General features: G+C 37.9%; 1 protein-coding gene across 1 annotated transcript; it reads right to left on the bottom strand.

Moving 5' to 3' along the window:
* Positions 1-1,672: 1,672 nt before the first annotated feature.
* LOC143561738 (1-acyl-sn-glycerol-3-phosphate acyltransferase 2-like) lies at positions 1,673-7,786 on the bottom strand. The gene is made up of 11 exons (XM_077049733.1): positions 7,630-7,786; positions 7,390-7,512; positions 5,945-5,984; positions 5,785-5,858; positions 4,915-4,974; positions 4,758-4,835; positions 4,517-4,675; positions 3,575-3,704; positions 2,298-2,386; positions 2,107-2,193; positions 1,673-2,025 (listed from the first exon to the last, which is right to left on the bottom strand). The coding sequence occupies exons 1-11, from the start codon at positions 7,708-7,710 to the stop codon at positions 1,798-1,800; spliced, it is 1,149 nt and encodes a 382-aa protein (XP_076905848.1). The 5' UTR covers positions 7,711-7,786; the 3' UTR covers positions 1,673-1,797.
* Between the last annotated feature and the right edge of the window lie 6,581 nt (positions 7,787-14,367).

Below are 14,367 nucleotides of genomic sequence, written 5' to 3' on the forward strand. Positions count from 1 at the left end.
AACAGCTTTGTAAGTTACTCTGGTGATTAAACTCAAAAAAGAGAGTAATATGAGAAAGTGGATGAGAGTATGAAAAATACGTAGCTTTGTAGCAACTATATAATCCTGACTCTTTATTTTTCCATTACAATGTTAGTCTAGTAGATTCATTTAAGACCAAAGTGGAATCATAATAACCATCAACACCCGGTATGAGGTGTGGTACCCCGCTTGTTCAAGACTCTTGTGATTTATGGCACGAGAGTGAACTTCCCTAACAACCGGTGGGGTTGTTCTACTGGGTCATCATCCCTGGAAAAGTCTGGAGCCAACGCCTTGCCGACAAGATAACAAGAGATGATGCATCTATGTTCTTTTGTAAGTCGAGTATGAAAAATATCAACCAAAGAAATTTCACAAATATTTGGGTTTAGGTGACGTTTGCAGGTATTTCACATGTTAGGTGACATTTGTTGAAAAGCCACCTGAATTTGCATAAACATTCCACGAAGTATCTGTCCAGATACAAAGTCTTAGTAGTTAGCTTTTGACATTCTAGTTGAAAAAAGAACGTCAATAACTCTCCACAAATTTCTCATTTGTCACTCAACGATCGAACTTTTTATATTTTAATAATACTTTTTTTGAATTAAAATTCACACATAATTTGTTATTATTATTATCCTTTTAAATTAACAAACCTTTTGTCGTGACATAACGGCTAAAAGGTGCCTTTAACTTGTGCATTATCATTTCATTTGTTGCTTCAGCAAACTTCTAAAATGTAGTTGTACAATCCTTTTCTTTTTTAGGGTTTAGGATTATGAATTAGAGATAGTGCTGTAAATAGCTCGTGAGCTAATGAGACTGGCTCGTTAAAAACTCTAATCACGCCAAGATAAAAAGAAGTTTGTTTAATAAACGAGCCCTAAACACACTTGTCGAGCTCGAGAGCCTAAACTATCTATTATTTATTTAATATATTATTATACTTTTTTATAATCGTTCTTACTATATATAAAGTTATGATAAAAAGAAGTAAATAATAAGTATTATGTCATATATAAAAGTTATAATTAGAATATATACAAAAAATAGGTATAAATTTTAGTAAAATAATTGATAAATAATAAACGAGTTGAGCTTGAGCCAAGCTCGAGCTTTAAACTTAGAGCTCGAAAGGAGCTGAGCTCAAGTTTGAGCTTTGAAGAACTACTCATCACGAGCCGATCTTGAGCCTAGATGAACTTGGCTTGTTTTGTTTTACAACTTTACACCATTTAGTGTTTAGGGTTCAGAGTGTAATATTATACATAAATACCTTTGAGACTATGATGGTTAATGTTATGATTGAGTTATTAGTATTATCTCTATTGATTAGGATTTAGATGGTTGCGTGTGTCTGTTTAATACGCCAATACACACACGCGCGCGCATCTGATATCTGTATACTACACAAGTAATTGATGAAAAAAATATTTAATGATTAATAGGCATTGTTATCAATACATTGTTAACAATTTAAGAAGCAGTCGTTGTACAGTAATGTTTAAAACAATTTATTTAATTATTTTTGTCTTTTAAATTAGTATTTAATAGGTTCTCAGTTAACAAATAAATAATTTTTTGTTGAGTATATATAATATTACGCCATGTTTTTAAAAACTAAGCCAAAAGCAACCACAATCAGAAATAATTCAACCGATTCTAATAATTAACGAGATCAAATCGACATTCATACGGGATTGTGTACTTTACTACACAAAATAAAGAGAATGATGTCAATGCATTCTAGTACAATTCAAGAACAAGTTGTACTCAATGTTGTTTCTCTTGTACACTACCATTGGTAGACTTTGCGGGGGCCACTTTTGCGGGTGTCGAACGGTCAGCTTGAGAAAACTGAATCAAGATTTGCATTAAAACAGTGACGATCCCCAATCCGACAGCAGTGAACGTTAAACCCTTCCATGAAGATAAAAGATTGGACCATTGCATGAATTTGAAGGTCCCGAGTACAAGCAGACAAGCCCAAGTTACAACCACCTATTGCACGAATAATATTCCCGTCATGTAAATGTTTATTTTTGCTACTCATGTAATTATAGCAGTGTTCTTAGTTCTTACCACAAGAGATTTTATTGGTCGGCCGATATCAACGAGTTCTGAATCAGCGAAGGAGTCTGTTACTTTATGTTTGTCTAATAAATTATCCTGAAGTTAATAAGGAAAATTTATGAAGTATAAATAAGAAAACAAATAATAATAAAAAATATTTCATATACATGAATAAGGAAAGTAAATATTAAAAGATGTACCTTGACAACAAAAATATCTTTACACCATTGTGCAATACCTTCTTCGGTTTCGGGTAGATCCTTCATTAAATGGCGCTTGACTCTTATATCAATCTGCACAAAATAGGGAACAGGTACACGCGTTATATAAAGGAACGAACATAAGCACACGCAAACTAAGGAGCGTGTAAAAGAACAACCGTAAACGGACATTTGATGAATATAGATGAACAAATAATTTTGTTCATGTTCGTTCGTTTACAAAATAAATGAATATAAACGTCCGGACGAACATTTCACAAATGGTTCACGGAACTTCGTTTACAGGCCTAGTCATATGGATATAACGGTTCAAAAAAGTTGTCTGGAGTGTATTTTTTAGTACAAGCATCATCATCATCATCATCGTACTCAGTATATCCCACCAATAGCAATGCTATGGTAGGGTCTGAGGAGGGTAAGATGTAGACAGCCTTACCTCTATCCCATAGGGATAGAGAGGCTGCTTCCGGTGAGACCCCCGGCTCGATAGTAGTTTTGAATCAAGCCTTGGACATAAGACACATAACACTCAATCATCGGGACACCGGCTGATTGGTGCATGTGCCCTTGTCTTTCGGCTATCAACGCCACCACATGATGCCTGATTAACCTTCCGCCACTTTTAACGTTATTTTCACGTGATTAGTAAAATAACGTCAAAATTAGTGCAATTTTACTTTTGCCCACCCAAGGGTTCACACATATATACATTATATGTGCGCACCGCAAGCAGGGCGTATTTTTTAGTACAAGCAAACTCCTAAATAGCTTTATTGAAAAATGAGTTATTTTTTCTTCATGTGTAAAACAGAATAACGACGATATCCTTATATTGTGAAGAATATAAAATTACCCTCTACACTCAAACTATCTTCACCTTTTATTTTAAGTCTTTAATCAATGGCTATACCGTTTCATGATTTACTAAACAAATAACACATAATATTTCAAACTACATCATTAAAAAGATCTTCTCAGCACCTTTAAAAAGAACCTAATATTGAAACATTAGTGACGTTTAAATTATTTTAATTTCGTCACAAAACATAATTCACAGTGTAGTTTCCAATACACATTATTTCTGTTAGAAAAAAAAAAGGTTGAATCAACACTATATGTCAATAACACATAGTGATGTCACTAATATGCAACTGAAATAACAACATTTGTCTCCATACTAATATGTGGTACTTCTCAACAATAACTAGTTGTAATAATATAGCTTTGTTTCGTTATATTAAAAAATAATAAAAATGGTTGAATCTTACCGTTGCCTTTAAAGAGCCTAAGCATTGTTGGCGGGGTTGAATCTCTCGGGATTGCAACCGTCATATCAATAATTGCAGGAGCAAATGATCTCATCTCACTAACTGAAGTAACAAACCCCTACAAATGAACATTAACAAATAATTATGTAAATAAAAGAATAAAACCATATATAAAAACATCAATAAGGCCACAAACTACTTTGTTATAAGAAATCGATTTCATTTGTTTACCATGAAATGAATATGTATGATATTTTAGTGTTTCGAAATGAGTGGATGTGATATAACAAAATTAACCCTAATCACATCATAATCTTACCATTGTTTAGGCCTTATAAACGAACTGGCAATTCAATGAACTATTTGACAAGCAATTCGTTTATTTAATAAACAGACGGACATGAACAAAACTTTTGGTTCATTTAGTTAAATGAATGAACATTAACATTTGTCTCGTCCGTTCATTTATGTTCGTGAACAAGTTTGTTTATTTTCGTTTATTTAATAAACGAAGGAACATGAACGTCTCGTTCATTCATTTATTTTCACTAGTTTACGTCCGTTTGTGTCCTTTCCTTTATATATTTTTTTAATTTTATTAGCCCATTACAGTTTAGTCCAGTTTATTGAAATTATAATATCACTAATTACATTTAAGTCTAGTTTTATTATTTTTATAGGCCCGCTAGATTGATTTATAAGTTTAACTTTTAATTGGTGTTCGTTCGTTTATGTTCGTGTACGTTTGTGAAGTTTATACCATCAACAAACGAACCTAAACGAACACGAACACATACATTTTCTAAACAAACATGAACATGAAACTCCCAGTCGTTTATCGTTTGTGTTCGACTGTTTGTTCAGTTAAAGTCAAACAAACGAATATGAACATGCCCAGTTCGTGTTCGTTCATTGCATTTACAGGCCTACCTTTGTTCTTGGAATTAAGACGTTTCTAGGAATTGGTAATCCGTTTGAAGATGCATATTCTTGAGCTGCTAAATGTTTTGCTTTTGTAAACCGAGTGCCTTCAACAAAACAGGCCAACCAAAACGGTTGAGGGTAGTCTTTTAAACGTTGAAGACCCGCCTGTAAAACACGGGGTAAAAGTGTGAGAAAAGACACACACTAAATAACCTAAGTTAAGTAAGTATGATACTAATATTAGCACCTTTATGGTATTTTCATCTTTAGCCCACTTTCTCTCAAGAAATAGATACTCAGAAAACCACATTGACCAACCTATGACCTGCATGTATTCAGTAATAATTATCTCTGTATATATAACACTATTCTTAAATTAGTATTTAGTTTATTGAAATACTCACAGGAAGAAACTTTGATGATTTCTTCATGACAGCCAATGTGCTACCAAGACAACCTGATCTCTGTTTCATAACAGTTAAAAGAATATCAGCAAAGAGTATAGACTTTTCTGACATGGCAATGAGAAAATGAACAAATAAACAAGGATTAATTTAAATATAAATTGTTCCAAAATTTCATTATTTCATGTATGTTTACCTGTTCTATACTAATGTACTAATAAAATAAAGTCAGTTATCTAATTGTCAAGTTTCACTGAATAAGTGAACCGAAAAGCAGCGTTCAAACCCGGCCTGTAAACAAACCGAAAGGACACGCACAGGGCATGTTCATGTTCGTTCACTTAACTTTAACCAAATATACGATCGAACACAAAAAATTAAACAAACAGGGTTTTCTTGTCCCTGTTTGATTGTAAAGAAATTAGAAACTGAATGTGTTTGTTTCCGTTTATGTTTGTGCATTAAAATTATAAATGAACGTAAAAAAAACTACCATAATTGAACATAGATGAAAGAACATAACTGACGAATGAGCATAACTGGAAGAACATAAACAAATGTAACCAAACTAACTTATAAAGACAAACGTAAATGAACGTTCACAGACATAAATGCATGAACGAGACATGTGTTCATGTTCGTCTGTTTAACTAAATGATCAAACAATGTTGTTCATGTTCGTTCATTTATTAAATAACTGAATGTAACTCGATGCATACTATTATCTTTATTAGCATGTTCATTAAGTCAAATAGCCTATTAAATATGAGTAAATGTGATATCTAAGTGTCTTATAAAGATAAGTATGATATATAAAAAATTGCCCAAATAAGTTACTAGATATCCATAAGTAGTAATTTGGGTAATTACCTGAGCAAACACCCATCCAATGAGCCAATCAATGTCACTTTTATGATTAGCTATCACAAGCGCGTGTTCCTTACCTGAAAAGTAGGGTTAGCACTTAGCTATCACAAAATTTATTTAAAAAGACTAAAGTAAATTGTTATAAAATCAGTATCTAACTAACCCATCATCTTTAGTGTTTCAGGATCTGTGTATAAGTTAACCTGCAGCAATATGACAACAAAATCTTAACAAGACATCAAATAAATATTATATATATTTTGTACAATAGCAGGTCGAACAGTTCTATTAACATGCGCTGGTTTTAAATGTTAGATTATATAGTTAGCCAATGATTAAAAGATGTGGAAAATGATTCTTTACTTCTTGAGGACAACAATTATATAAACAAATACAAATTGGCGTTAACAGGAAAACGCATATTTAAGGTGATAACATATAAAATGAATCCATATAGAAAATCATGATTAAACATATATTCTTGGTAAAATAATTAAATAAAAAATAATTAATAATGTAACTGCTACAAAAAAGTAAGCATGCAATCATGCATCTTATGAGAATATGGTAAAAAAGCAAGATATTAAACCTATATATTACATTCTCAGATTACTAATTAAGGTGAAATAAAATGTTTTCGATAATCTTTTTGAGATTGCTAATTTCAAACTGATCATTCTCAATTTCTCATGGAATCAAATTACTATTTCACCATCAAAATCAGCTAATGAGTTGTTTAAATAAGTAAAATCCCCAAACAACACACTTCTCCAATATTAATTTCATCTGCTGCAGATAGGGGTGAAAATGAGACCAGCTTTATCAAGCCCGAGCTCGAGCCTTGTATGAGAGGATCCTTTAGGCTCATCGAGCTTAACAAGCCTTGCATATTTATAAATTTTTACCATTTTGGACTTGTATGTATTAAATTTCACATCGCACTGCCGAGCTCGAGCCGAGCTTTGGCTAGTTCAAGACTTTTCTCAACATATAAAATTATAATAAATATATATAAATATTTAATAAATAATAAAGGTCTAAAGGATTTGAGCTCGAGCTCGAGCTCTCGTAAGTCAAAACGAGCCGAGTTCGGGCTCATTTCGTTTACACCCCTAGCTGCAGATAAAAAAAGCTCATCAAACATATAAATCCCCAATCACAGAATCAATTGTTGAATCAAGTAGTGGATTTAGCCCCAAATTTCTTAATTGCAGCATTCCTTTAAACAAAGATAGTAAAAACACATAATAATGAAATCAGTAAACATAGCTGAGCCCTAATTCACTACATATCCATCAAGACACACATAAACAAACTCATCCACAATCAAATAAAAAAAATTAAACAAAATCAGCAAAAAACTCACAAATCACAATACCTGAAATCAGTAAACATAACTGAGCCTTAATTCACTTCAATAAAAATTAGCAAAAATTCATAACAAAAGAAATTAGTAAACACATCTGAGTCCTAATTTACTTGATATCCACAAACTTCAATTAAATCAGCAAAAACTCATAATAATTGAAATCAATTAACATAACTGAGCCCTAATTCACTTCACATCACTCAACACACACACACAAACTCCAATCAAATGAACCTGACCTTAACTCCAGCCCACCAATCAACGATCCACACGAGCTCCAGCCACAACAGCTCAGCTACGATTCGATTCAATCGTCTAAACAAGCTCTTTGAAATTGGCCGTACGATCACGAATATAATCACCTGCAGATACATAATAAGTTAATTAGTTAATTACATAGAGTAGTGTTGTTTGTGTGAGTTTAATTGTAGTGAATGAATAGATAATAATAATAATAATAATAATAATAATAATATGACCTGAATGAGATTGACGATGAGACCGGAGATGAAGAAGAGAAGGCCGATAGGAACGATAACGGCTGCAGCTGCGATTGCCATGGCGGAGACTGCAGAGTAAAACCGTTAGTGAGTGAATGAAGAAAGATATTATTATTATGAGTTTGGATATTTATATCATGTTGTTATGATAAAAGTTGGTGTGTAGTAGTGTTAAATAAATGTGTATTTTTTTGCTATTAAAATAAGAAAAGTTTTTTTAACAACTATTTCGTCCGAATAGCGTAACGTGTTGACCAGACCCATCTACGATTTGAACTTATAACCTCCTGTAAGGCTTGTAATTTAAAAGGTGGCGGACAATGGCGTAGCTTAGTTGGGGCCATGGGTGGCCCCGGCCCCTCCATTTTTCCGTTCGGTGGTGTAAAATTATCCTTATTGGGCCCAAAATTTTTTATACATGGTGTAAATTTATCCGTTTCCAACCAAAATATTGAGTCTAGCCCCCTTCGTTTTTCGCTTGGTAGTGTGCATTAATCCTTTTTCGGCCGAAAACTTTTATACATAGTGTATATTTACCCGTTTCCTACCGAAGTTTTGAGCTCGGCCCATCCGTTTTTTGCTCGGTAGTGTAAATTTATCTTTTTTCGGGCGAAAATTTTTTATACATAGTGTAAATTTACCCGTTTCCGACCGAAATTTTGAGCATGCCCCCCTCTAGTTTATGAATTTTTATATGCATATTGAGCTCAGCCTCCTAGACGTGTATGTTCAAGCTTTGCCACTAATAGTAGATACTTTCCATATCGTGACGTGTTTTAAATTTATGTAGGCAAAACGGGTAAAATTATGGTGCAATTATATTGGTTGTTACAGGGATACCGTTGAACCAATTGACCTTTTTAGGACTTGGTCGATTATTTTAATATGTGGATTTCTACACAATCAAAGGTGTGGAATCACTTTAATTGTGGTTTGCTAACTTAATTAGAATCAAATAGAGATACATAAAACAAATTGTATGAATAGCAATCAAATGTAAGAACATGATAATATTTTGTAATTTTCATTTTTGTTGTAAAGGCGGTCCACGAAAGTAACTTTTTGTGTTCGACTTTGACTGGTTCTTATCTCAATCAAAATGTTATAACTTGTTTAAAAATGACATAAATAGAATTAGGATCACTTGTAATTATCTTACGGTGGAATTGCTCTTAACAGTGAAAATAAAAGTTAAAAATGTGTTTAGTTGAATTGAGTTTTCCGAATGAATTGTCTTTGGATTAGGTGATATTGACCCGAACCCAATACTAATTCACTAATTCTTGTATGTTAGTTTCGTACATGAAATTCTAGCAATGAATATTTATAGTTGTAATTACCAAACTAGCGCGAACTTAATACAAGATAAAATATTTAAATTATAACTCTATTACATGTCACTAAACACGTTTCACAAAGATCAAAGATGTCATGCACGTAAAATATAATAATTTTTTTTTGGAAGGAGAATAATATCATATCAATATATAGCTCCAACCTAACTTAAGTCCTGATAATATAAAAGAAACTACATTTGTTTTGGCTCTATTGTTCCTTCCTAATGGGCTGGTAGTTGGGATTTTTGTTGTATGCTGAGCATTTATATATAAATATTTATATTTAAATAAGAAAAACAAAAACATATTGGGTAACTCCGTAAATGTGTTTGGTAAAATTAAAAATTAATATTTCAAGATAAGGTATTATAAAAGTTTTTTTTTGGAGTAATAAAGAAGATATGTAAAAATAATCATAATAAGTTATTACTATCATTTTATTAATTACAACACTTTTTTTAACATAAAACATGTCGTTAAAACATAAACAATTAAATAATATAACTTTTTTTTAATAAAATGGCAGACTTGTGAGTATAATTTACCTTCTAAAAATGCAATTCTTAAACATTAATATTTTTGGCAACATTAAATTAAGAATATAATATTTCCTTAAACTATAAACTTTAATTAATGGCAAAGCATTTGTAAACTAAATTCCTGATTTAAAATAGTCAAATAACGGGTGCCGGTCATCCACTTTAAACTAACATACTTTTGTTTTATGAATTGTCTTGCCATTTTTCTCATTTTCACCCTAATAAGATATTACTTTTATTATTTTATTTTAGGCATAAATATAAATTATCCAACTGAAGAAACGTGGATCTACTCACTGGTAGCAGATCTACTTTCCTCGGGTGTGATTATACTATTTCACCGATGGTTCTTCTGGATCTGTGTTCTTCCACCTACAAAATGAACAGCGCCGTTACTTACCCCTCAGAAAGGGACAGAGGGGTCCTCTTTGGGGTAACCCTCCGGCGTGAGAATAAGTATATGTAGGAGAAGATGATAATGTGAGAGTAAGGGAATTTGGAGAGTATTGCTTAATAGCTGAATACTGTATGTTACTCTGTATGATTGTGTGATTGAATATGCTTCAATGTGAATCAATGTCTGTCTGTAACTGTGTACGTTATGATGTATTTATAGTGCTAGGGTTTCCACTGATTGAGCTGAGACCAGATTAGGGTTTTGTTGGCCTCCTCCAATCGATTTGCGTCACGTGTCCTCGGAGACACCTGGTGCTTTTTCATTGGTTATAATCACGTGGTAACCCATGAGTCATGCTGAGCTGTCCACCTTTCATTTAGCAGCTGTCAACATCAGCATATCCTTATTCCTTAAAAAGATGCCTTCTGGAAGGTTGTCTGACGTGTACAATCAAGGTTGCCCTAATCCTGATTTGGATAAGGACGAGGTTGATTATGTGCACGTGTGATATGCGCCCATCCTGAGGATGCGCGAGGTCTTCTCTTTATTCTCACACGCAGATATTTCATGCGCAGATGTGATACGCGTCACGCGCGGATGCCCCACGCGCAACTGTGATATGGGTGGGCATGTATGATGCGCGAGCATGTGATATGCGCCGCGCGCGGATGCGCCACGCACGATGTGATATGCCTAAGCATATATGATGCGTGAGCATGTGATACGCGCGAGCATATGTGATGCATGAGCACATGTGATGCGTGAGCATATGTGATGCTTGAGCATATGTGATATGTGCAAGCATAAGTTTTGGCTTTGTGCCTTGATAATATCTTTGATTTCTAATGTCTTGTATATATCTTGTGGGTTGACCCGCCCCGCTCGATGTTGAGGCGGGTACATACCTCTTCAAGCCCCCCCAGTCTAATGTGTGTCTTATCTCGCGCGAGCGCGGTAAGATAGATATTAGACTTACTGATTTGGTCTTTTAAAGGGGTTTTGTCGTTTTCTTGGTTGTTTCCATCGTTGCGCGAAGTTCTATCCATTTGGTTGAAAACGAATCGTCTGTGTACGTGACGGTTGCTGACGTGGGTCAGTGATGGAGACGTGTCAGACATTTCGTGTGCTCGAGGTGCTACAGTTGCCTTTCGTGTCCCCTCACATGCTGTCAGGGACACGTGTCGCGCTCGCGTTGGTCCGTTCCTGCGAGTGGGGGCGCGTGAACTCTGGCAGCAGCCGTATAGTTTCTTTTCATGTCTCCTCACACAGTGTCAGGGACACGTGTGACGCTCGCATTGGCCAAGACCTGCGAGTGGGGGCGCGTGAAGTCCGTTCAGCATCAAAATTTCTCTCTCCTGGGCCTATAAAAGCCAGCCCTTAGAGTTTTTATCCTTCACCTTCTTGCTTATTCTTCTAAGCTTTTCTTTCTTTGTCTTCTGATTATCCTTTTTTCTGTTTCCCAAATATCTGTTCTTCAGAAGTTTCCGTTTGATTTTCAGTTGTATGTCTGATAGTTCGGACTCCTCAAACCCGTCGATCACCTCAATCGTTTCTCGAAAACGCCGCGTGAAATCTGTAGTGATGTCGACGTTGAAGAAGAAAGGCAAGGGGAAGAAGGTTGCTGAGGGCTCATCGGAGGAGGTAAGGAGGACCAAGGTGGTGAGGAGGTGGAATGAAATCCCCTGCAAATTGAGGCAGGCTGATCTTGACAGCCTTATCGCCTCTCAGGGCTTTCCCACCCTGTTTGGCTGCATGTTGCCTGGGGCCGGGCAAACGGCGGCGGACCCGCCTGCCGGCTATATATCCCTATATAGCCATTTTTTCACCCACTGCAACCTTCGTCTCCCGATAACAAGGTTTGTGGGTGCACTGCTGAAGTTCTATGGGATTCATATATCCCAAGTCCATCCGTTTGGACTCGTGCGCGTGACTCACTTTGAGTTCATGTGCAAATCCCAGCGCGAGGAGCCCACTCCTCGGCGCTTTCAGTATTTTTACAAGCCCAAGATCCAAGACAATTGGTTCTCTTTTATTCCTCGCAGTCAGAAGGTGAAGTGCTCCACTGTTTCATTCAAGAGCCTTCATGACTGGTCTGAGAGGTTCTTTTACATAAGGGCTGGTGTGATCCCCATCCGTATGACCATGCGCTCTATCTCTTCTGCGCCTGCGGATGAGGGTGTCCTCAAGAACCCAACTGGCGCCTGGGTTAATAAGCTGACCACTGAACCATCCCCCGCCAAGAGCATTCGCGAGGAGGCGCTGGTGGGGGTCGGCATGAGTAAGCTGTGGGCTGACAGCGCGCTTGAGCCCGTAATCCAAGTCGACGGGTTGTGTAAGTTTATTTCATTGCTTTATTTCTTTTTCTGCGCGAACATAATTCTTTTTGCTGATATCACTTGACTTCTTTTTGTGCAGTCACCAAGGATTATATCCACGCCGCTTATGATGATCAAGTGGAGGGTGGTTCCGTCGCGCTTGGCGCTGGGGAGGTTGGTTTCCCAGATCGCTTCGATGACATGTTCATCCCTGTGGATCTGGAATTTGATTTTGATAGTGACGCGCCTGGTAAGCCTTCGCACTTATGCTTATTCCTTTAGAATACCAAAATTTATTAACAGTTCTGTTGCTTGTATTTGCAGATGCGCTCGAAAACTATGAGCTGGAGCTCGCGGAAGAGGAGGAGGAGGAAGAGGAGGCGCCCCTACTAAAACGCAAAGCTAAGGGGAAATCTGGCGCAGGGGTCAGTAAGAAACAGAAGAAAGATGACACCCCTGTCGCTCATCCCCATGCTCAAACGAAGGGACCTAAGGAAACCCAGGTGTTTACCACCAAGGTTTCTTTAGCTTTCCTGCCTGTGAGAGTGGGCAGACCTCCTGTCCACTTGAGGTATGGTGGCGTCACCTCCTCCGTTCGCGCGGCTGAAGAGAGAAGCAGTGCCGCGCCTGCAACAGGTATACTTTGCTTATCTTCATCTGATTGAATTGTTATTAAACCTTTGCTCCTTTGAATGTTTGCAGGACCGGCGACGGTAGCAGATCAGCCGCAGGCGCCACAAGGTGCTGAGGCTGCGCCGGGGGCTGCTTCGAAGTCCCCTGTTCTACCCTCTGAAAAGGGTAGAATGAACTTTATGGCGATGTTCGCCGCGCGAACAGAATTGCGCCAAGGTATGTTTTGCACATTTGTCTTCTGAATTTTTTCTTTTGGATTCAGTCATAAACCATTTTTCCTTGTTGATTTGTTCATAGGAGTTGTAGCTGGCGCACAAGTTGCTGGTGACACTCCTGGCGCCGTTGCCGGCGCCGCTGGTTCTGCTCCTGCTCCTGCTAGTGCTGAGTCTCCCCTTATTGGGATTACCAAGGAGCAGGAAGCCGTATTGCGCGCCGAACTGGCGGCGTCGAGACCTCCCTCGCCTCCTCCTACACGCAGCCCTCCCCGCGAGACTGGTTTGGAGCCCTCCAGGTCGCAGGAGAAGAGGCCTATTGAAGAAGATGAGGAGGATGAGGGGGCTCAAGCTGAAGACTCCTTGGGAGACCGCGCCAGCCCTGCGATGCCACAAGAGTTCGCAGCGCAGACTTCTGGTGGGGCTGGCGCTGACTTTTCTGCTTCATCCCCGCAGGTATGTTTTAATTTGTTGCTCCGCTGCGCGTACCTCCATATAAGTATGTTTTATGACTTAGAACATTTCTTGTGTTTTGCAGGAAGGTGACCACGTTTACCGCCCGAGATGGAATATTAATGAAGACAGTTCCTTCCAATCCATGGGCGTATGCGAGGACTTCTGGGCTCATGCTGTGCCTCCTACTGAAAGGAGGTATCAGGAGGAGCGCACCCGCGCGGACTTGCTGAACGACCATATTTTCGCTGGGTCGGCTTTCTTTGCTGCTTCCCAAGAGCTTCGTCGTGATTATATTAAAGTACGCGATGCTCTTGTGGAAGCCCAGCGAGAGGCTAAGGTGGCTGCCTGGAACCTTTCTGATGCTCGCGCGCGAGCTGAGAAACTCCAGGCAGAGCTCAGCGAAAATCGAGCAAGTGCCAACACCGCCTTTATTAAGCGCGGGCATGAGCTCCAAGCTGCGCGGGAGAAGCAGCAGGTGGCGGAGGCCGAAGTTGCCAAGTACGCGCGGAGAGTGCGTGTCTTGGAACAGCAGGCGGAGGCGCGCGACCAAGCCATCGTCCAGAGTATCACTGAGAAATCATCACTGGAGAGTGAGGTTGCGCGCCTGAAAAAGGAGTTGGCGGCCGCGCAGGCCGATAGAGATGAGGCCTTGGCGACGGCAGCGTCCAGCCAGGAAGCACTTGATGCTGCGCAGGCGGAAAAAGAAAAAATTTTGGCGGCAGCAGCGTCTGATAAAGAGGAGCTAAAAAAGACCAAGGAAACTGTTGAGTTATTAAACTCCCAGGTTCCTGCCCTCGAGACGTCTGTTGCTGGCCTCGCGCAGGATCG

The sequence above is a fragment of the Bidens hawaiensis genome, unplaced genomic scaffold (genome assembly GCF_021521415.1).
Source record: "Bidens hawaiensis isolate Kalapana, Puna unplaced genomic scaffold, B.hawaiensis_p1.1 tig00020784_1, whole genome shotgun sequence".
Lineage (NCBI taxonomy): Eukaryota > Viridiplantae > Streptophyta > Magnoliopsida > Asterales > Asteraceae > Bidens > Bidens hawaiensis.